General features: G+C 37.0%; 2 protein-coding genes across 2 annotated transcripts; one reads left to right on the forward strand and one right to left on the reverse strand.

The window, feature by feature from the left end:
* Window positions 1–276: 276 nt before the first annotated feature.
* Window positions 277–11,162, reverse strand: LOC103713619. Its single transcript, XM_008800618.4, has 12 exons — window positions 10,990–11,162; window positions 10,733–10,794; window positions 9,754–9,825; window positions 7,237–7,318; window positions 6,472–6,542; window positions 5,388–5,489; window positions 5,221–5,310; window positions 3,493–3,567; window positions 3,366–3,398; window positions 3,191–3,271; window positions 845–910; window positions 277–774 (listed from the first exon to the last, which is right to left on the reverse strand). The coding sequence occupies exons 1-12, from the start codon at window positions 11,042–11,044 to the stop codon at window positions 598–600; spliced, it is 966 nt and encodes a 321-aa protein (XP_008798840.1). The 5' UTR covers window positions 11,045–11,162; the 3' UTR covers window positions 277–597.
* Window positions 11,163–16,343: 5,181 nt separating this feature from the next.
* Window positions 16,344–17,171, forward strand: LOC103713630. The gene has a single exon (XM_008800631.2). The coding sequence runs from the start codon at window positions 16,344–16,346 to the stop codon at window positions 17,169–17,171; it is 828 nt and encodes a 275-aa protein (XP_008798853.2).
* Window positions 17,172–21,913: the final 4,742 nt, after the last annotated feature.

Genomic DNA, 21,913 nt, shown 5'->3' on the forward strand with positions numbered 1-21,913 from the left:
GTAATTTTTTATATATTTTTACAATCATATATCAACTTAACGCCAACCCTCCATCTTTCTTATCCGAGTCTGGAACCATCCACGAATAAGGATCTATAACGCCAAACCCAATTTTTGGAAAAAACGAGATGATTGTGATTGTGAATTTCGTGTTTATTCTGTAGCTACCAAGAAAAGCATTTTAGATGGAAGTGGATTTGTGATTATAGGAATGAAAATTGTGCACGCACATCCAAGAGAATCGAGCATCATTATATCAAGCTAAAAACCAAATCCTGTAACCAACCATATCAATCATTATTATCACTCATCAAATGTATTCTGAGAAACATACAATTATACAACTTTCATAGGAACAAAACAAGTGAAGTACAAACATCTTATCTTTAACTCATACACGTCCAATGAAAAAGAAAATGAGAACTTTTGGCAAGCAGGCAAGTATTGGCCAGATTAGCAGATAATGTAATATTGGACATGTAGTAAGCTGGACATAGACCAGGCAAAGCTTTTATCAAGCAAAGAATAATGCCAAAAAATTGAATCAATCAAATATATGTTTTATTACAAATAATGAACTTTAGCAAGTGCCTTTGATCATAAAGCAAGGCCTTCCTTTCTTCGAGCAATGCTAGGGTATGACCTGTGTATTGTTGTAGCTTTGGAAAAAGTGCTTTTGACAAGTTTTTCCTGAAGGTCTTTCTGTAAGATAGTCCTTGTCTTTAACTTCTCTGCTTCCCCATCTTCGATAGTTTCAGCAAGAAATTGTAGTCCCTAAGAAAATGGAAACATATGACGTAAAAACAGGTAATCTAAATTAGTTAAAGGAAAATCAATACCATACCTTGAGGGATTTGTCCTCAGAAAAGGTCAATGACAAAGGAGTAGATTTAAGTTTCTCGCTAGCTTCCTGTCATTTTAGGAGGAAGAAGCAAATCTAAAGTCAATCCAACCTATGCTGAGAAATAGAGGGAAAATTGATCAAGAAACATTTGCAAAACTTAGTTGGTATACTTGGGTCACAAAAACCATTCAATGACTCAGTAAAGTAATAGGCGAATCTGCACAATAATTTAAAATTTCAACAGTAATGCTGACTAGATGTGATAAAAGCAAGGAATTAGGGGGTGAACATGAGCTGGTGAAGATTAGCATCGAGAAACCAGAACAGGAATGTGACATAATAGACAATAATAATGAAAGGATTTGTCAAACTGAATAAAGCAAGCTTTAGATATATCACATATAATCAGGTAGTGAATGATTCTTTCTTAGCTAGCATAATTGATTAGTCTCAGGGAATGTAACTCGAACAAGTTATTTCTGCTCAGGAACCAGATCAATATTTGTTCAGGTCATGCAATGTAGGATATTATAATACATCTATAATATCACCAACAAAGGCTATAATTGATCCAAGAACACCAAAAGAATCGCAAAGAAACAGAGAAACCAACTGATCATTGCAAATAACTCAAGCAAGCGAAACATTCAGCATAGCATAACAGCATGAAATGGTCATAAATATCTCCATGCAATTTCTAGAAATATGGCTGTTACTTTAGCACCTATCTGTGTTTCACGACTGTTGCAGAGAAAAAGTTTCTTAACATTCTTTATTAAGCTGTACTAGACCTCCCTATACCCATTGGTAAACTAAAACAGCAAAAACATTCTCATGACATGGTCAAGCATTTACTGTTGTTCTGTTCTACTATAAGAATCTTGATCTCCATAATATATCCTTAATGAACTTAATTGTCTAAGCAAAATACCAATTAATATTTAACATTCACTAGTTATCTTTTATGTTGTTGAGAGTTCTAAAACTCAGGTTCTTTTAACAAACTAATGTGGTAAAAGACTACAGGGTTCTGATGAAGATAAATATAGTTTAAAGAAATTTTGCAAAGAATCCTTTCAATGCACAAGAGCAATTGCTGTGCTTGTATTTGTCTCCTAGTTTTTATAGTGAGGTGTTTCGTTCCTTTAAGCAGAAGACAAGATTGTGGATGGCCTGATTTATGATAATCCATACATGTTTCCTTTCATATTTTATAGCCATTTTATATTCAATTTTGATATTAAAAAAATCAGCATGTGTTTTCCAAAAATCATTTTATGTTGCTCAGTTTTCATGAGCCTGTTTTAGTAAAGCTAATATTATTGTGTGATTGTAACATTTCTTTTCAATAACAAACTTCTATTTTTGAGTGTCTTGCTATATAGATTGCATTGCAGTTTCACGTAAATCAGATTCATACAGATAAATATAATTCAGGAACAGGAATCACAGTATCCACCTACAGCCGTGCCTCTATAGCATACGAGAACCAGATAGCATGCACCGCACATGTGAACTGCATGCAGCAAATGACATAACAAATGCTTAACCTTTGATCAAGAAACTTAAGATAATATTCTGAACCCACGTTTACCAAATTTGAACCCCCCGAGTTAACTTCCTTTCTAGTTATCATGTCTTAATGAAATCATTTAATTACCCAACATGTTAAAGGTTGGACTACAAACAAGGGATAATCATCAACCGAATAGCAATTACAGATTAGCTACGGAGTCAATGGGCTGAAGCAACACAATAGCCTAAAGACTCGAACCAAATATTCTGTGCTTAGGCTCAAGAGTTAAATCTGTTGGTGACGCCTGGGATGTAATCCATACCCCAATGTGTTCAGTCTTGACTTGGGCTTGCCATGGAGAAATTAGAGTTAAGCTCAAATCTTTCTTAATCAATTCCCCTAGCCACACCTGGCTTCAAGAAAACTTGAGCCAGATCCAGGCAAGATATTTACAAACTTACTCCATACTAGTGGTCCTAGTTGCAGACCAGGCTTGACCGCTTGAGCAGACCTCGACCTCAGTCCAACCCACTGATACCAACCACCTTTCTCATGCACACTATTGACACAATTTTCATGTGGTTTCATGATAATAAAGGTTTGGCAAATAAGATCACTAGCCAAACTTGGAAAAGTTTTCACCATAAATAGTCTGTGCGGACTACTAGCGACCAATATTAAATATGTCATTTTACTTGTGTTGCCTTTCCAAGATAACACAATCTGCAGTTATAACTTCATTACATGAGATCAAGGAACAATAGTCATACAAGTATCAATTATGTTTCAAACACAGAAAATTGAACAGCAGAAAAGAACAAGATGTTGACCTGAAAATATTTAGTATCTAATCCCTTCTTGATGCCCCCAGCAAATTGGCAAAGATACCATATACCAGCATTAGTTGTATCCTGAACAAATACAAAAACAAAACAGCATGATCAAAGTGAAATCTTTGTAAATATGCATATTATGAAGCCACAAATGGCAAACATATAACAAAACCTGTTTATTTTCAATAAGTCCAATTCTTCCTTCCTGTTCAAAGTGACAGCAATCTTAATCAGTGTCATCAGCTAAGCCTGATATTGTGATCATGCAAAAAAAGATGGAAACTTCTGAACAGACTCACCAATCCAGATACCATTCTTTGGATTGATTCAATATCGAATCCAATTTGTGAAAGACCAGTTTTAACTTCAATTACCTGCTTATCATGACATCAATAACTGTTGAATAATAAGCATTGATGAGATCATTTTAATTATTATGCCAAGCTACCATTAACAAATAAATGTAGATAGTATCTTGAGAGATTTACAAAGACTTCTATTCATTCCAAGTTGTAAAAAGGTAGAGCTTGCTTTTGCCATGGATGCTGATGTCTTAAGTCAAAAACTAGCACAAGTAACCTTCTAGCCAAGTAGAAACCAGAACCTAGATATGACTTGTGAATTGGGGATGGCCAGCCACTAAGTTTACAGATAAGCACAACGATTCTGAAAGACCATAATAAGTAAAAATTAACCATAGTCATAACTGACAGTTCTAGTATCAGAAATCCTTATTCGCAATCTGATCAAATGAGTACTTGTTATATAATCTGACCTTTATCTGAGCCCTCTCATCCACAATCAAGTTTGATGACAAAAACACTAACATTGCAAATGGCAAAAAAGAATTCATAAGCGGTTGTTAATGAAGTTGAAGTTACCAAATTTTGGGGAGTCTTCTAAAAGGGCAAGAAATCAACATGGCATTATGAGATTGAAGGAAAAATAAAATGTCATGCTTATCAACCAAATGAAGTACATAGCTATTAGAGAATCAATCTTCTGAATCAGGAGGCATCTCTACTAATGGAGGGTTTCAAGCAACAATATAACAAAGTAAAGTTTTGATGTCCTACCAAAAAAAAAATGATATCCAATCTTTAGTATTTGCTAATTTCTAGTCATAGAACTTCAGGGAGAAAACACAATAAATGATGTATTAATTGAATATCAAAACTGACCTGAAAAGTTAACTTGAATACAACTCTAAAGCTTGACTCCATCAGATAGATGAAATTGAAAAGGAGAAGAAATGGAAACTGATTTAACGCAGGCTTTTTGGAAGTAGCCATTGCCATTATCATTTAACAATAACTCTTCAAGTATTTCAAGTCTAAATCTGAGGCTGTAGATTGGATTATGGACAGAATTCTTGAGAAACTCAAGTGGAAGTTCAAAGCCATGAGCTGGGTAAGTACATGAACTGGAGCTAATTCTGGTACTGCATAGGTTGAATAAGATAGTAGAATAGGAAAATCAAACAAGACCTACAAGTGAATCCTGAATTAATTAAAATACAGATGGCTAAAGTGAATCAGCACAGGTATTTTGGTATATTTGCAACTTCAGACAGATCCTGCAAAAGATATTTGTTAAAAAAAAAAATCAATTCTAATTTGAATGAAAAAATTCATATCATAGCATAGTCAGTAAATATATGTTAGACAACATGAATAAAGTGAATTATCAATATGAAACCCAAATAATAAATAATACAGGCAGCATTATTAAACAAACAAGTAGTAAATGGGCTCTTCTTTCTGCTTGCAAAAGCAATATAATTATATGTTAACTGCAAAATAAAATGTCATAGTCAACTAAAGGACTAATTGCTTCTTCTGAAACAGATATTCAATACTGCAAACGACATCCATCTTCTGTGGATCAGCTAAAGTATTAGAGTAAGCCAAAAAAAAAGAAAGAAAGAAAAGCAGCTAAAGCATCGCAAATTGAATATCGTTTAAAAAATTTGGTAGAAAGAAAGATTCTTGTCTGGTCAGGTCAGAAAAACTATAATTCTTTCCAACCTCATTCATGATCAGCTTAGATGTCTCCTTCTGTTCATCCAATTTCCCATCCAAGTTTTCAAGCCGCTGGGTGAGGTGCTTTTTTGTTGCCTGGACAGAGCAACACAAGTCATCAATTAGTGCAGAAAAGACATAAACTAGAGTTAAAAATGATAACTCAAACATACAGCTAGAGCTGCAGATATTTGCTCCAATTGTTTTGACACATTTGCAACAGCATTGGCCATATTGCGTTTTGTGACAAACATAACATCAGAGAAGGACCAGCCCTGCATAAGAAGAAAATCAAAAGCAAAATAATGAAGTCACTAAATTTTAAGAGTGTCTTCCTATTACAGGAAGTACATCCTTACTACAAATTGGAAGAAACAAGAATGCACAAAAATGCTGCAATATGAAGCAATATGAAGCAATATAAAGCAGACAAGAGATCAAGCACATACATGAAATAATGCACAAAAGCAAGTTCCTCCCAGAGAATCTACTGCTCTATGTTCCCATGTTCCAGAATCAAGTTAACGTTGGCATCCAATAACACCTAAACTAAATTATAAGAATTCTGTACTATTAAGTAGAAAGATGGAGGCTACAGCTTGATTTCCAATCAGCGACATCAACCATTAAGTACCCACATAAATATGCCTTCAAAAGAGCAGCATCCTACTTATATTCTGTTAAACAATAGCCAAAATAAAATAATCCCTTAACTTGTTAAGATGCTTAATATCAAAAACTTAGAAATACAACAGATCATTATGCATTCTCTTTTCTACCAAGTGTCTTTCGACAATGAGGATTTTCTACCTCTGCTTCCTTTGTTCCTGTAAGCTGACCCACTACATTGGGAAATATGAGGGGGGGAAATATATTGAGTTCAAGCTTGTAGCTTGAAAGTGAACACAGATGATTCATTATCAAGAGCGAACACTCGTACAGCTGCATGGCATTATTAACTACCCTTTTCATAAAACAGCATTTCTCATAGATATCTTTGTCTTCTTCTCAAATTTAACTAGCACGTAGCTCCTTTAAAGAGAGTTTAATTTACTTATAGAAGTTATTCATGAAAATAATAAACAATCTCATCAAATAGAACATATTCATAAATCAAGTTGTTTACGAATACAAACTGAAAAATCCAAAAACAAAAGTGCAGGCAATTCAAGCAACAAATATTATCACTTAGAAAAAAAGAAGAATTTCAGTCCCATGACACTCTTAGTCTTGGGTTACTGGTGTTCAGAATCTTACCTTCCACCACATATAGCAATACCCTATTGCTCCAACTGCAGCAGCTGGCATTATGTAAGATGACAAACTCCCTGAAGTGACAACAAGAAAACTCATGAGCACTAATAAGATGAATATTTATTCGGCATGTATGTAAATTGAAATTTTCGCTATTAATGAAGAAAGGCAATTTGTCTGAGGCTCTGAGCCCTTTGCTTGGCATCCCACTTCCGGAAAAGCAGAAAAGAAAGAAAGAAAGGGGAAAAAAAAAGAAAAGCTCTGGCACTAGCATTGACCCAAGTGTAGGAGAAGATATTTAAGTAGCAAAGTTATATGCGTAAAATGAAAGACAAATACATTTGCCTACATGAAGACCTTACTCTGGATTTGGAAACATCAAAGTGTATTCCATGATCAAGTGAATAAGATTACAAATGATGCGAGAAAACAAGAGATCGAACTTCCTATAGCCCTTTATCAGCAACCATCTGGTTTTTAATTAAGTCAATATTTTACAGACATAGTGCACTGTGCACATTTACAAACTGAAAGCTAAAGATTATTGCCAATTAAGGTAACAAGATCTGCTGAAGGTCTATCTTGATAACTCATCAAAAATGCTTTGCCCTTTATGTTTGCATTTCTTTTATGCTCCTCCAAAAACACCAAACCTAAGGTATTTTATTTCATAGCTTCAAGTAGAAATTTGTGAGGTGATAAACAATTATGAGTTTACACATATCGCTGAGAGCAGAAATTAATTCATGGAAAAAATTGTGTAAATACCACTGGAAGTCGAATCACCATTGAATATGGTCACTGGTCTAGATAGTGTCAAATCCCTAACTTCTTGAGCCAAATGCCGAATCTACAAGTACAAGAAACAAGTAAGCAACAGTTGAAAATGATATCTGAAAAAAATGAAGACAATGAAAATATCTAATTCGTTCTAACATAGATACCCAAGAAACAAGAAAAAATAATAGTATATCTTAGAATACGATATATTAATTATTTGACTTTTAGGCGATAATAAAATATATATACGTATTGTGAAATGCTATGCCAGTATCTTTAAAACTGTTTTTGATGTTATTATTAATTATTCTATAATATTTAATGCATTTCTCACCTTTTAGCCTTTTATCACTTTCGTAGAAACTACATCTCCAAAAGTTTACATATACAACCAACTTCTATATCTTGTTTTACAACATGGCTTCACCAGTGTATTAAAAATGTCAAATACAAATGTCTACTTAGGCAACTACCAAAACCAAAACTTTTAAATAAGTTTCCTGAGATAACTATAACTCCAAAATAAAACTCATACTTGTATAGATGTTTAAGAAATTTCCATAAGCATAAGATGAGGATAATAGAGATTAAATTACTTAATGTGGTTGTAGTATAACTATGACAGATGGAGTTAGAAATGACTGCATTGAATTTAGTTATAAGCACCAACATAAGATAAGAGGACAAATGGTTAGGTTGCATTGGAAATGTGCAGCATAGGCCTGTCAAAGAACACCTCATTAAGGAGTCAGAAAATTGCTGCTAAGTTGAAAAGGAAGAGGTGGGATCTCATAAAGACTGGTAAGGAAGTAGCATCAATGACTTGAAGACAATTTCCATATTGAAAGACTGAGATTAGAGCTTACAGCAAAATAGTGTTCGCATAGTCAACCTAAATTAGCAGAATGAGAATCTTGGAATATGGGTCACTAATTGCATGAGACTTTACCAAAACTTTGTAATAAGAATTGAAGTTGCAAAGAATAGGTGGACACCTTAATTTATAAATAAGAAGTTGAACAAAAAAGAACGATTGAAGTTGCAAAGAAAATATCACAGAAAATATCAATTGCTAAAGGTGCAAAACACAATGACCATGAAGATTCTAAGGCAGTATTTCGTTAAAACTTATAATTTAAAAGTATGGTGCATGTCTCTTTTTCCTTCTTTGTTCTTGTACACTTTCTTACCATGCTCTAATTTCTTTTGAAATTAATAATCTAAGGGGAAAAGGGGGTACGACAGAAAATTGGCCTTTCAGTGGGAGTCAAAGTTTTTAAGCTGGCCAAACATTGGCCATTTACACAAACTCTTGGTCAAGGTCAAGTATTGTGTGATTAAATCTATATGGTCTAATTTTGGGTTAGATGCCATTATATCCGTTTTGAGCCATTACTATTGGCAGTATGTTAGGTTTTCGTCAGATATGTTTGGCTTGGATACCAATGAGATAAGGCATGTTAGCAAGATGGGTTCATCTTGGTCATCAAAGTTAAGGCTGGTTGAAGATAGGCTATTAGATCCAAATTCATAGGTGAGCAAGGTCACTTAGCAGTTAGCCAAATAGAACTATCAAATCAACTTGCTAAGAGGGTCATGATAGGCCAGCATAAGCAGATTTAGCTTAACCCAGATAGAAAAGATAGACTAAATTATTCAAGATGGTCAGCTATAAGTCTCAAGATGACAGGATCCAACCCAAAAATACTGAACTCTACCAAGTTCGCTGGCATCTGTTCACAATCCTGGTTAGTTTAGTGCAAAGCCTACACAGGTTGGTCCAAAAGGCTAACATGAAGCTAGTCCAACTCGAATATTTCCAAGCCAACTCACAAACCAGGCCTGCTACATCCCCCAACCACCCCAATCAAAATTCTCAACAATGAAAGCAAAATTTCAATTAAAAAAAATCAAAGGTATCAGGATTCCTTCACTAATAACCATCTTGTTAAACAAAACTATGGGCATTAATCTTCTTGCATATTCTGCTATGGTGAATTTCTTGCTTAAAAGTGGAAATAGACATAAAGTTCAACCAATTACCCTACAATAGAGTTCCTGTGGGTGGTGAAAATTAGACAAGCAAACAATTTGATATGTTCTGTTGATAGCACACAGCTCTACTAGGTTCAGCAAGTAAACCTATAGTTTTGTTAAAGATGGCATTATTTCTACCATATAAGCACTAAAATCTCATGCCATCCTTTTTATCATATTGAGTCTTAATGACTGAAGTTTAGAATTGCAAATTCCCATGGGAAGAAATAGTTGTAACTCTAATGGTTTCCATCAAAAAAAGACATCAAAAACCAAATTTGGAACAACATGATTAAATAGCAATGCACAAGTTAGCATTAGAATTTTAGAAAGATAAACTATCTACTGACAGCAAAACATGCAAAACATTAAAAAGAAGTAGAAAGGGAAAAATATAACCGCATCAAAGACTAAGGAACATGCATCATCTTTCCATGCTGTACACTTGAAGAGGAACAGAAGTAGTACCTGAGCTGCAAGAAGAGAAGGATCATAGTGGTTCGAGGAGTCTTCCACTTCTTTTATACCTTTCATTAATTCCTGAAAAGCCAAAGATAACACCAATAAGTATTCTTACCAAGGATAATTAAATCAAGTCTATTTTCACAATATTGAATTTATGATCATGTAATTGGATTATTTCATTAACAACATATTGAAAGAAAAAGAATATTTCATCTGCATATATTTTAGAAAACCATGATGAGTAATAAAACCTAAAAGTGCATGGGATTGTGTGATTTATTTGAGCTCCTACTAAAAAGCATGGAACCACTTGATAAAATTCTCAAGCGCCGACATATGCATCGAAAAGCAACTCTTCAAAATCCAAGGTTGCCAAGGAAGCTAGGAATCCCCTAGTCAGCAGACCTAACTGCCTAGACACCTCGGAGGATCGCCTAAGGATCTAGGCAGTTCATCTTTTGGAAGGGCAAAAAAAAAAAAATACATAAAAGGCTCTGTAATGCTCCACAAACACAAAGTCCTAACATTCAATGCGTACTCTCAGTTGGCAAACTCTATGACCAACAAACTGCGCCCAGCTGATCCCATCTTTATGCCAAACCAGCATCAAATAGCTAAGAATGCACTATAAGCTTCAACAAATCATAAGAAGACACCTAAATACAGGGCCTCAACTTTTTTATTGACACAAACACCAAGAACACACTTCTGACTACCGATACGAAAACAGAAGATCACAGACTGTAACCGTTTCTAGCAAAAAATAATGGGCATTCACGCCCATTACGACAAGAAACCTATGCTACTGTTGGTAATCCCATAGGGGTATATCCTTGAAAATTCAAAGCATGCATTCAGATCAATCCCTTAATCATCTATAACTAACTGCGACGAAGCATGCCGATTAAATTCAAAAACTTTTTGAAAGAAATAGCACTCGATCAGCATAATTTGCTTATCATGCTGCAATTTGGGCACGTACCTGAAGTTCTGCTAAGACATCGGCCAACCGACCATTCCTCAATATCACGGAACCAGTCAGACCTGATCGCAGAAGAAAAGCGGACTTTACCAATTGGACAAAAGTAAAGAATTTCATAGCACAAAAAGGAGAATTGCAGACTACGCGAGTATTAATCGAAATTAAAACCATCAACCTATATAGCCTATTTGCAGGAAGATTTCTCCAGCTGATAAAAAGATATAAAGAGAGACAGAAAGAATTGGAGATGAAGAGACCTGCTCCGACGAGAATGAGGACTTTCGAGGGGGACATCCCGGCCTGCATCGCCATTTCCGGCCGGAGGAGAGTCGGAGCCTTCTGGAAGTCCGAGGGGAAAAGAGGAACGAGAGAAAGAAGCGAAGGCGGCTTTCAACGTTTTTCTGGCGCCCGATGGTCTGAATCAGGGGATCGCCTGGTTGCGTTTTCTTTCAGGAATTGATAAATATACTCCATTCTTTTGATAGATGCGCTCCAGTTTCCCTACATCGCCTTTGTGCTAGGAGAGAAATGTTGGAGTGCATTTATCGGAGACCAACGCAAGGATCCCTTGGGTTGGATCCGGTCGGACAACATGATGAGCTTTGTTTCGTGGCATGGAGGAGGCGGCCGAGTACACAAAACAAAACAGGTAATTAGTTCTTGTTCCTAATTACAGATTCAGTTATAAGAAATGCAATCCATGGGAGACTAGCAAAGTTGCATAACTATTTCATTGCTAATCATATACAAAAGAAATTATCGGAGTTGATCTTGAGTCATATTTGTGCAAAAATATACGGGGGCTAGATTATAGCCCGCTCAATGTGTACATTATATTATTTTTAAAATAAATATAGATAAATAATAGATGCTAGAAAAAAGGTTCAAATCTTTGATCTAGTGGTTAATAATTGCATGAAGGAATTAGAAATGCACAATCAAAACTTAGGCAAGGTGATGAAATACGTGATAAGAAAAGTGTGGTAGGAAAATACTAATGATCAACATGTCTCATGCACAAATACTTTTGGAAAATGTTTGGATGCAGAATATGTAGGAGATATCCTCCACCATCTTATCAAACACTTGTTTTCCATCCCCAAAATAGAGTTATGTTGCATGAGATATCTTTTCAATGCACAACATAGTTCTATTTCACTTGTTGGGTCGGATAGATTTATAATGAAAATTGAAAGGAATCCTTTTCCACCTAATTAATGTTTGCTTTTGGCTATCACTGTTGGGTGCAAAAGATTCAGGCGGTTTTTTCACTTTATCTTCCCGTCACCACATTCCTCCCTCTCCTCCAATCTTTGCTCTCTTTCATGTGGCATCTCTTTTTATTATTCATATTCTAGCGAGCACCATAGAGTTGGCGAGCTACCATCAGTCGGAGATTCGGCATGGGCTACATACTTGGGACTTTCATAGTTATCCTCTATCATAGGTTCTTCATTATGTGTTCTGGCCAATTTCTCTGCTCTTCGATGGTGGTTCCTTCCCAAAAAAATAGCACATCGCAGCATCACTTTTGTTTACCTTTTTTATTTTTTTATTGGTACTACAAAATCTGTTAGTATTGTGGCCTGCTGCTTACCTAGTGATTAGATTGTTTTGTGCATTAGCAAAGAATTAACTCATCTAAGGGCTAGATTAACAATTTTTGAGGAAAAAAAAGCATGTCATTAATCGAGCCTCTAAGTTGCGCGTTTGGGCCCCTTTTCCTCAAATAGAAATGTAATAACTCTAAATTTTTTTTATATAAAAAAGAGATAGAATAGTTCTTTAAAATTGATATAAGGGGTAAAATTGGAAGGAATCAAAAGATAATGGCATAATTGCAGATATATCGAAGTGGCAAGGGCAAAATGGGAATTTAATAATATTAAATAAAGGGTAAATAGTGTTTTGATGTGATTTAATTAGGGGGTTTGCTGTGGCTTTTGGATGAAACCGAGAGACAGAGAGGGGTTCTCAGGCGACAGAGAGGAAGAAAAAAGAAGAAGAGGAGAGGAAAGGAAGAAAGGAAGAGGAAGAAGAAGAAGAAAAAGAAAGGGAAAGGAATCTCGGTTGCACTTCCAGCTGAAGGGAAAAACATAGATCTCCTTCCCCTCTACGCAAGGACCTTGATTTTCCAAAAAGAAAAAGTTAAATATCCATCCCTATCTAGTCTTTTGATGACATTAGGCTATACAAAGGGTGAATATAGTCTAGAAGGGTCGGATAAGGGTTGTAGAGGCGGTTAAAAGAAGAAGAATCGGATTTTGACAAATTTTTCCGGCACTACGAAAAAACTGTGTCGAAGTCCCAACTTCGGCGAATTATTTAGGGGGTCAAACGACCTCCGATAGCAATGCATGTTACCTCTTTAGAATTCCCTATGAGTGTAGAATGTTAGGTAAAAATTTCATCAAATTTGGAGTCCTGAAAGTGGATCAAACCCGGGATGAAGTAACCGGCTGTCGGTCCGGATTACTGTTCATCCGGGTGGAAAATAGGGGATTTCATGCTGTAATAGGGTATTAAGCCTAGATCAAGCTAAAAGGGACCTTGTACTCGTGCAAGGGAGTCCCTAATACACATAAATGATGAGTTAATTAATAGAAAAAGAAAAAGAGAAAGAAAAGAAAAGATTTAGGGAACGGGGGAGTTGAATCAATTAAAGTTCCCTATATTATAATTGGCACGTAGATTATAGCCCTTGATACAAAACTAAATGTATTGTAAATGCATGTCACAGTTGGGCAAGAAGCTAGGGAACAAGAGGAAGAAGTCCCCTGCTGCCTACTGTAAAATTCTAGAGGCGTATCGAGGCCGTGCCGGATTGGCAGGTGAGTGGGAGTTTGTACTTTGCAGCATGAGCACATTCCTTATTCATTTTCATGAATGTTGCCAAGTGTGACTTGATTCCACCTGAGCTTATTGATTAATTGTTGTAGCAGATTCCTCTATAAATCTTGATTCTCCATGCTTGGTTATTCTGTACATGCATTTGAGGGAACATTGAGAGGAATTACGAGGGGTTGATGAGTAATCAAATTGATTCCGAATTATGAAATAACTTCTTTTGTAAATTGATTTCATTTTCTCTATTTCAAAGACTTGTAGAGTCCTTCTCATGGTATATTGAGTTGCATTGTACTCCCGTGATTCCTCACTCCCAACCCTGATGTTAGTTATAATTGGGTCGTGGCCGAGTGAGTGGTAGTCATGATTATACTCCTTTATGAGTAATTAAATTGGATCTGAATTGTGAAATGACTTCTTTTGTAAATTGATTTCATTTCCTCTATTTCAAAGACTTGTAAGTGGTAGCCTTGATTATACTCCTTTATGAGTAATTAAATTGGATCTGAATTGTGAAATGACTTCTTTTGTAAATTGATTTCATTTCCTCTATTTCAAAGACTTGTAAGTGGTAGCCTTGATTATACTCCTTTATGAGTAATTAAATTGGATCTGAATTGTGAAATGACTTCTTTTGTAAATTGATTTCATTTCCTCTATTTCAAAGAATTGTAGAGCCCATTTCAGTGGTATATTGAGTTGCATTGCACACCCTTGACCCCTCACTCCCAACCCTGATGTTAGTTTATGATTGGGTCGGAGTCGAGTGAGTGGTAGTCTTAATTATGCTCCTTTTTAGTAGAGTATTGGGAGGGTGTATTATGACATTCATGCATGGCTTGACAGTATCTGCAGGACACCTATAGTCGATGGGGTTGAACATCGGCCTTTGTGCACATAGTAGCCTTCTGGGTGGGCGGAGCCCAGTCCCTTCCTAGGGGGGACACGGTCCTAGGCGTAGGATTGGCCAGTCCTACGACTTATATTCTGCTTGCCGCCGGGCATAGTAAGATCCCGCGAGGTGCGGTATGGCTTTCCGCGGATTTAGAATTCCCGCGAGGTGCCGTTTAGTATATAGATGTGAGATGGATTTCTGTTCTGGATACTGGCTTGCATTTATATTATCAGTATGGTGTCTTATCCTGCATATGCATGTGACAGTAGGGAGTTGTTGCTGGTTCGCCTGGGGCGTAAAACCCACCTCCCAATAGCTGTCTTGTTGATGATTCAGCATATTGACACCTGATTTGTATATTCCAGCATTATGATCTGTTGAATATATTCATGAGTGGTATATATGTTTACTCGATTATTCCATATATGCTTCAGATGAGTTGATTGTGATTGTAGTGATATTGATGATTTACTCCATATTCTTTATGTTGAGTTCATGTTCATCTTGTTATTGATCTTGAGATTTCATCTCGAGCCATGATTATATTCTGTCTCATATGCATAGTACTCTCTACTCCACTCACTGAGTATTTATATACTCACTCCCCAGTTTGGTGTTTTTGATTGCAGGGCAGGTATTATATAGAGAAGAGCAGGGTTAGAGATTGCCTGCTAGCTGTGCCGCTCCATAGTATAGTATAGTATAATGTAGATAGAGGTTTATACCTTTTGGTGTATTATAAACCTTCTATTGTATATAGTGCATAGTTACAGTCATAGATCCTGTTGTGGATATGGGTTGGACCATGGATGGATTGGGAAGCAGGTATATATATATATGTGTGCAGATCAGTTGTGTGCTTGTGATAATGTATTGCTATATATTGTCCAGGTTTATTATGTGACAGATTATGTGATTAATGCTCTGACAGGTAGTGTGTTGTATGTATTGAGATAATCCTGACAGGTCACTATAGGAAAAGTGATCATTTTGTGCATGTATCATGCCAAATTTTTCAAGATCTATTGATGATTGATAGGTAGTAGGGTTCTACGCGGTGGCTGGTGGCCTTATGCCTACCCGCACCCTAGGACCGTCGCGGCGGCCCGCCGGAAACGGGGCGGGGGTCGTGACAAGAAGTGGTATCAGAGCAAAGGTTAAGAAGAGTCCTGTCAGAGCAATAGGGTGAGTCAGGATTAAGTATAGGATTATACTATGGAGCATAGGGTTTTTCTATATGTTATTTTATGAGTCATATACAATTCTGTAAAATATATTTGGGGATGAGACTTAAGAGTTCTTTTTGGCTCTACTTGAGACAAAATTGTATATCATTCAGTTTACAATCAAGATTTATATTTTGACAGAAAGTCAATTAATAAATTCGGAGGATATTGATCAGAGTTGTGTAGCGAAAGTATAGTGGATCGAATCAATTTAAATTGGTCAAAAATATTGACTGTGATGGGAGACTAGATTTTTCAATAATGAAGATTTGTGTTAATAAGAGAAGGTGAATATTGTAGATTCTCAGATTTATTATGATATGACTATGTGATCTCTTTGATGGTTTTTGCTATTTTACTATGTTAAGAGATAATTTATGTAAACTCATCATAAATTCTTGACTGCTAGGTAGCCGTAAGCAATATGGAGGATGAAAGAGAAATAAGGGCACCTTCTCCGGACCCTGATAGCCAATCAATTTCACAAACTACTCCACACTCCATAGCAACCCAAGCAGATTTAGCAGGAGTGTACCAGTTAATAGCACAACTGCTTGAGCAACTGCAGCAGATGCAGTTAGCTGCCCAACCTGTATAGCCGATAGAATCCTATTACGAGAGGTTCTGTAGGCTGAATCCACCGATGTTTAATGGTGGGTCCGATCCCATGATAGCTGAGGCCTGGATCCGGGAACTGGAGAAGATGTATGAGTTACTTCAATTTCCCGAGGAGGTAAAAGTCAAACTAGCTATCTCCATGCTAAGGGGGAGTGCTGACTCTTGGTGGACTGCTATGGAGACAGCATATGAGGTCAACGGAACGGCCTGGGGAGATTTTAAGAGAATATTTTATGCTAAGTACTTTTCGGACTCAGTTAGGCAAATGAAGCAGAATGAGTTTTTATCGCTGACTCAGTCCGAGCATATGACTGTTTCGGATTACGTCAATAGGTTCGATGAGCTGGGTCGATTCTGCCCCCAGTTTATGGAGGATGATATGAGTAGAGCCAACCGGTTCGAACAAGGGCTTAGACATGAGATCAGGTCCCGGACATCTTCACAGTTAATTACCAGCTATATGGATATTTTGGACAGAGCCTTGAGAGTAGAGGCTGAATTGAAAAGATCTGATAGAGAAAGGGCTGACCTGATGAGATCCAGATCAGATAGAAGTCAGAGTGGCAGGCCATGGGATTTCAGGGGCACTCCAATTCAAGAGAAGCCCAGGGTCCGCAATTACTCTAGCAGATCCCATAGTGGAATCATCAATATCACCATAGCAGATCCCAGAGCCCGCACTTACTCTAGCAGATCCCATAGTGGGCCCTATATGAGGAGAGCGAGGGCATGTTATAGTTGTGGGCGGACTGGACACCTGGCACGTGATTGCCCATACAAGAGGAGGAATGAGCTCAGACCTCCTGTACCTGGTGACCAGAGGCCAAGAAGTAATGCTCGAGTTTTACACTGACCTACCAAGATGCTAGTGCCAATGACCGAGTGGTAACAGGTATATTACCAGTCAGCTTGATTGATCCCTCTATTTTGTTCGATTCTGGCACTATGCATTTCTTTATTTCAGTTAGTTTATCTAGATAACTACACTGCATACTCGAGGAACTAGAAGAATCACTGTGTGTTCCTACACCCCTATAGAAAACAGTAATTGTTGACATTAGTGCAAGAATTGCATAATTCAAATAGGGGTAGGAGAGTTAGTGACAAATCTTATATAACTTGACATGCAAGATTTTGACATCATTTTGGGAATAGCTTGGAGGTCTCAGTACCACACTCATATTGACTGCTACAGTAAAAGAGTGATATTCTAGATACTTGAAGAACCAGGGTTCTTCTTTCAAAGCGATGCACCCGTGTAATGTAATTCATCATAACATTAATTTCTGTCCTGAAAGCTAGGAAGGCATTAGAAAAGGAGTATAAGACTTATTTAGTCTGTGTAATGGATATCTGAAAGGAGACCAAATTAGAGGATATTCCAGTAATGAATGAACACCCTGATGTTTTTTTCAGAAGATCTTCCTGGTTTGCCACCAGAGAGAGAGATTGAATTTGCAATTGATTTGATTCCCAATACCATACCAATCTTCAAAAACCCCCTATAGAATGGCTCCAACTGAAATAAAAGAATTAAAGGGAAAGTTGCAAAAAAAATCGCTTGATAAAGGCTTCATTCGACTTAGTGTGTCATCTTAGGGAACTCTACTATTGTTTGTAAAGAAGGAAGATGGAAGTTTGAGGTTATGTATTGGTTATCAAGGATTGGACAAGGTAACAATACAGAACAAATATCTTCGACCCTGTATTAATGAATCTTGTAAGGTGTATACTGATCATAAGAGTTTAAAATACCTTCTTACCTAGAAGCTACTCAATATGAGACAGAAAAGATGATTGGAATTGATAAAAATCATGCCTTGTCTATATACTACTCTCCGAAAAAAAAAAAAAAAAAACTAATGTTGAGGTAGATACACCGAGTTGAAAAACTTCTGGTAGTATTGCTGCTCTACTCACATCCGAGAAAAGCTAATGTTGTGGTAGATGCACTGATCAGAAAAGGTGTTAGTGATACGAGAAAGGTTGAGGACAGTGTTTAGTAGGCAGAAGAGCTACGCAGATGTCAGAAGGAGAGATGTACAGTTTGGCACAGGGGATCATGTTTTCTTAAAGATCTCTCCTAGGAAAGGGGTAATGAGGTTTGGAAAGAGGGGCAAGCTTAGTCCCAGATACATTGGCCCCTTTGAGATATTAGATAAAGTTGGCAATGTATCTTACAGATTAGCACTGCCTCCAAACCTCAGCCATGTGCATCCAGTATTCCACATATCTATGCTCCGGAAGTATGTGCCGGATCCATCTCATGTGCTATCAGTGCAGGAAGTTACAGTAGAAGAAGATCTTTCTTATGAAGAACTTCCTGTCGCTATTCTTGATACTCAGATCAGGAAGCTGAGAAATAAGAAAATATGTATGGTAAAGGTCTAATGGCACCGGCACAATGTTGAAAAATGCACTTGAGAGTCGGAGCAAAGTATGAAAAGCAAATACCCTCACCTCTTTGAGTAATCAGATAATTTACCCTTTTAAATTCGAGGACGAATTTTATATAAGGGGGGGAGGATGTAATAACCCCAAATTTTTTTTTTAATATAAAAAAGGGATAGAATAGTCCTTTAAAATTGATATAAGGGGTAAAATTGGAAGGAATCAAAAGATAATGGCATAATTGCAGATATATCGAAGTGGCAAGGGCAAAATGGGAATTTAATAATATTAAACAAAGGGTGAATAGTGTTTTGATGTGATTTAATTAGGGGGTTTGCTGTGGCTTTTGGATGAAACCGAGAGACAGAGAGGGGTTCTCAGGCGACAGAGAGGAAGAAAAAAGAAGAAGAGGAGAGGAAAGGAAGAAAGGAAGAGGAAGAAGAAGAAGAAAAAGAAAGGGAAAGGAATCTCGGTTGCACTTCCAGCTGAAGGGAAAAACATAGATCTCCTTCCCCTCTACGCAAGGACCTCGATTTTCCAAAAAGAAAAAGGTAAATATCCATCCCTATCTAGTCTTTTGATGACATTAGGCTATACAAAGGGTGAATATAGTCTAGAGGGGTCGGATAAGGGTTGTAGAGGCGGTTAAAAGAAGAAGAATCGGATTTTGACAAATTTTTCCCGCACTACGGAAAAACTGTGTCGAAGTCCCAACTTCGGCGAATTATTTAGAGGGTCAAACGACCTCCGATAGCAATGCATGTTACCTCTTTAGAATTTTCTATGAGTGTAGAATGTTAGGTAAAAATTTCATCAAATTTGGAGTCCTGAAAGTGGATCAAACCTGGGATGAAGTAACCGGCTGTCGGTCCGGATTACTGTTCATCCGGGTGGAAAATAGGGAATTTCATGCTGTAATAGGGTATTAAGCCTAGATCAAGCTAAAAGGGACCTTGTACTCGTGCAAGGGAGTCCCTAATACACATAAATGATGAGTTAATTAATAGAAAAAGAAAAAGAGAAAGAAAAGAAAAGATTTAGGGAACGGGAGAGTTGAATCAATTAAAGTTCCCTATATTATAATTGGCACGTAGATTATAGCCCTTGATACAAAACTAAATGTATTGTAAATGCATGTCACAGTTGGGCAAGAAGCTAGGGAACAAGAGGAAGAAGTCCCCTGCTGCCTACTGTAAAATTCTAGAGGCGTATCGAGGCCGTGCCGGATTGGCAGGTGAGTGGGAGTTTGTACTTTGCAGCATGAGCACATTCCTTATTCATTTTCATGAATGTTGCCAAGTGTGACTTGATTCCACCTGAGCTTATTGATTAATTGTTGTAGCAGATTCCTCTATAAATCTTGATTCTCCATGCTTGGTTATTCTGTACATGCATTTGAGGGAACATTGAGAGGAATTACGAGGGGTTGATGAGTAATCAAATTGATTCCGAATTATGAAATAACTTCTTTTGTAAATTGATTTCATTTTCTCTATTTCAAAGACTTGTAGAGTCCTTCTCATGGTATATTGAGTTGCATTGTACTCCCGTGATTCCTCACTCCCAACCCTGATGTTAGTTATAATTGGGTCGTGGCCGAGTGAGTGGTAGTCTTGATTATACTCCTTTATGAGTAATTAAATTGGATCTGAATTGTGAAATGACTTCTTTTGTAAATTGATTTCATTTCCTCTATTTCAAAGACTTGTAAGTGGTAGCCTTGATTATACTCCTTTATGAGTAATTAAATTGGATCTGAATTGTGAAATGACTTCTTTTGTAAATTGATTTCATTTCCTCTATTTCAAAGACTTGTAAGTGGTAGCCTTGATTATACTCCTTTATGAGTAATTAAATTGGATCTGAATTGTGAAATGACTTTTTTGTAAATTGATTTCATTTCCTCTATTTCAAAGAATTGTAGAGCCCATTTTAGTGGTATATTGAGTTGCATTGCACACCCTTGACCCCTCACTCCCAACCCTGATGTTAGTTTATGATTGGGTCGGAGTCGAGTGAGTGGTAGTCTTAATTATGCTCCTTTTTAGTAGAGTATTGGGAGGGTGTATTATGGCATTCATGCATGGCTTGACAGTATCTGCAGGACACCTATAGTCGATGGGGTTGAACATCGGCCTTTGTGCACATAGTAGCCTTCTGGGTGGGCGGAGCCTAGTCCCTTCCTAGGGGGGGACACGGCCCTAGGCGTAGGATTGGCCAGTCCTACGACTTATATTCTGCTTGCCGCCGGGCATAGTAAGATCCCGCGAGGTGCGGTATGGCTTTCCGCGGATGTAGAATTCCCGCGAGGTGCCGTTTAGTATATAGATGTGAGATGGATTTCTGTTCTGGATACTGGCTTGCATTTATATTATCAGTATGGTGTCTTATCCTGCATATGCATGTGACAGTAGGGAGTTGTTGCTGGTTCGCCTGGGGCGTAAAACCCACCTCCCAATAGCTGTCTTGTTGATGATTCAGCATATTGACACCTGATTTGTATATTCCAGCATTATGATCTGTTGAATATATTCATGAGTAGTATATATGTTTACTCGATTATTCCATATATGCTTCAGATGAGTTGATTGTGATTGTGGTGATATTGATGATTTACTCTATATTCTTTATGTTGAGTTCATGTTCATCTTGTTATTGATCTTGAGATTTCATCTCGAGCCATGATTATATTCTGTCTCATATGCATAGTACTCTCTACTCCACTCACTGAGTATTTATATACTCACTCCCCAGTTTGGTGTTTTTGATTGCAGGGCAGGTATTATATAGAGAAGAGCAGGGTTAGAGATTGCCTGCTAGCTGTGCCGCTCCATAGTATAGTATAGTATAATGTAGATAGAGGTTTATACCTTTTGGTGTATTATAAACCTTCTATTGTATATAGTGCATAGTTACAGTCATAGATCCTGTTGTGGATATGGGTTGGACCATGGATGGATTGGAAAGCAGGTATATATATATATGTGTGTGCAGATCAGTTGTGTGCTTGTGATAATGTATTGCTATATATTGTCCAGGTTTATTATGTGACAGATTATGTGATTAATGCTCTGACAGGTAGTGTGTTGTATGTATTGAGATAATCCTGACAGGTCATTATAGGAAAAGTGATCATTTTGTGCATGTATCATGCCAAATTTTTCAAGATCTATTGATGATTGATAGGTAGTAGGGTTCTACACG

The sequence above is a fragment of the Phoenix dactylifera genome, unplaced genomic scaffold, assembly GCF_009389715.1.
Source record: "Phoenix dactylifera cultivar Barhee BC4 unplaced genomic scaffold, palm_55x_up_171113_PBpolish2nd_filt_p 000580F, whole genome shotgun sequence".
Classification (NCBI taxonomy): Eukaryota; Viridiplantae; Streptophyta; class Magnoliopsida; order Arecales; family Arecaceae; genus Phoenix; species Phoenix dactylifera.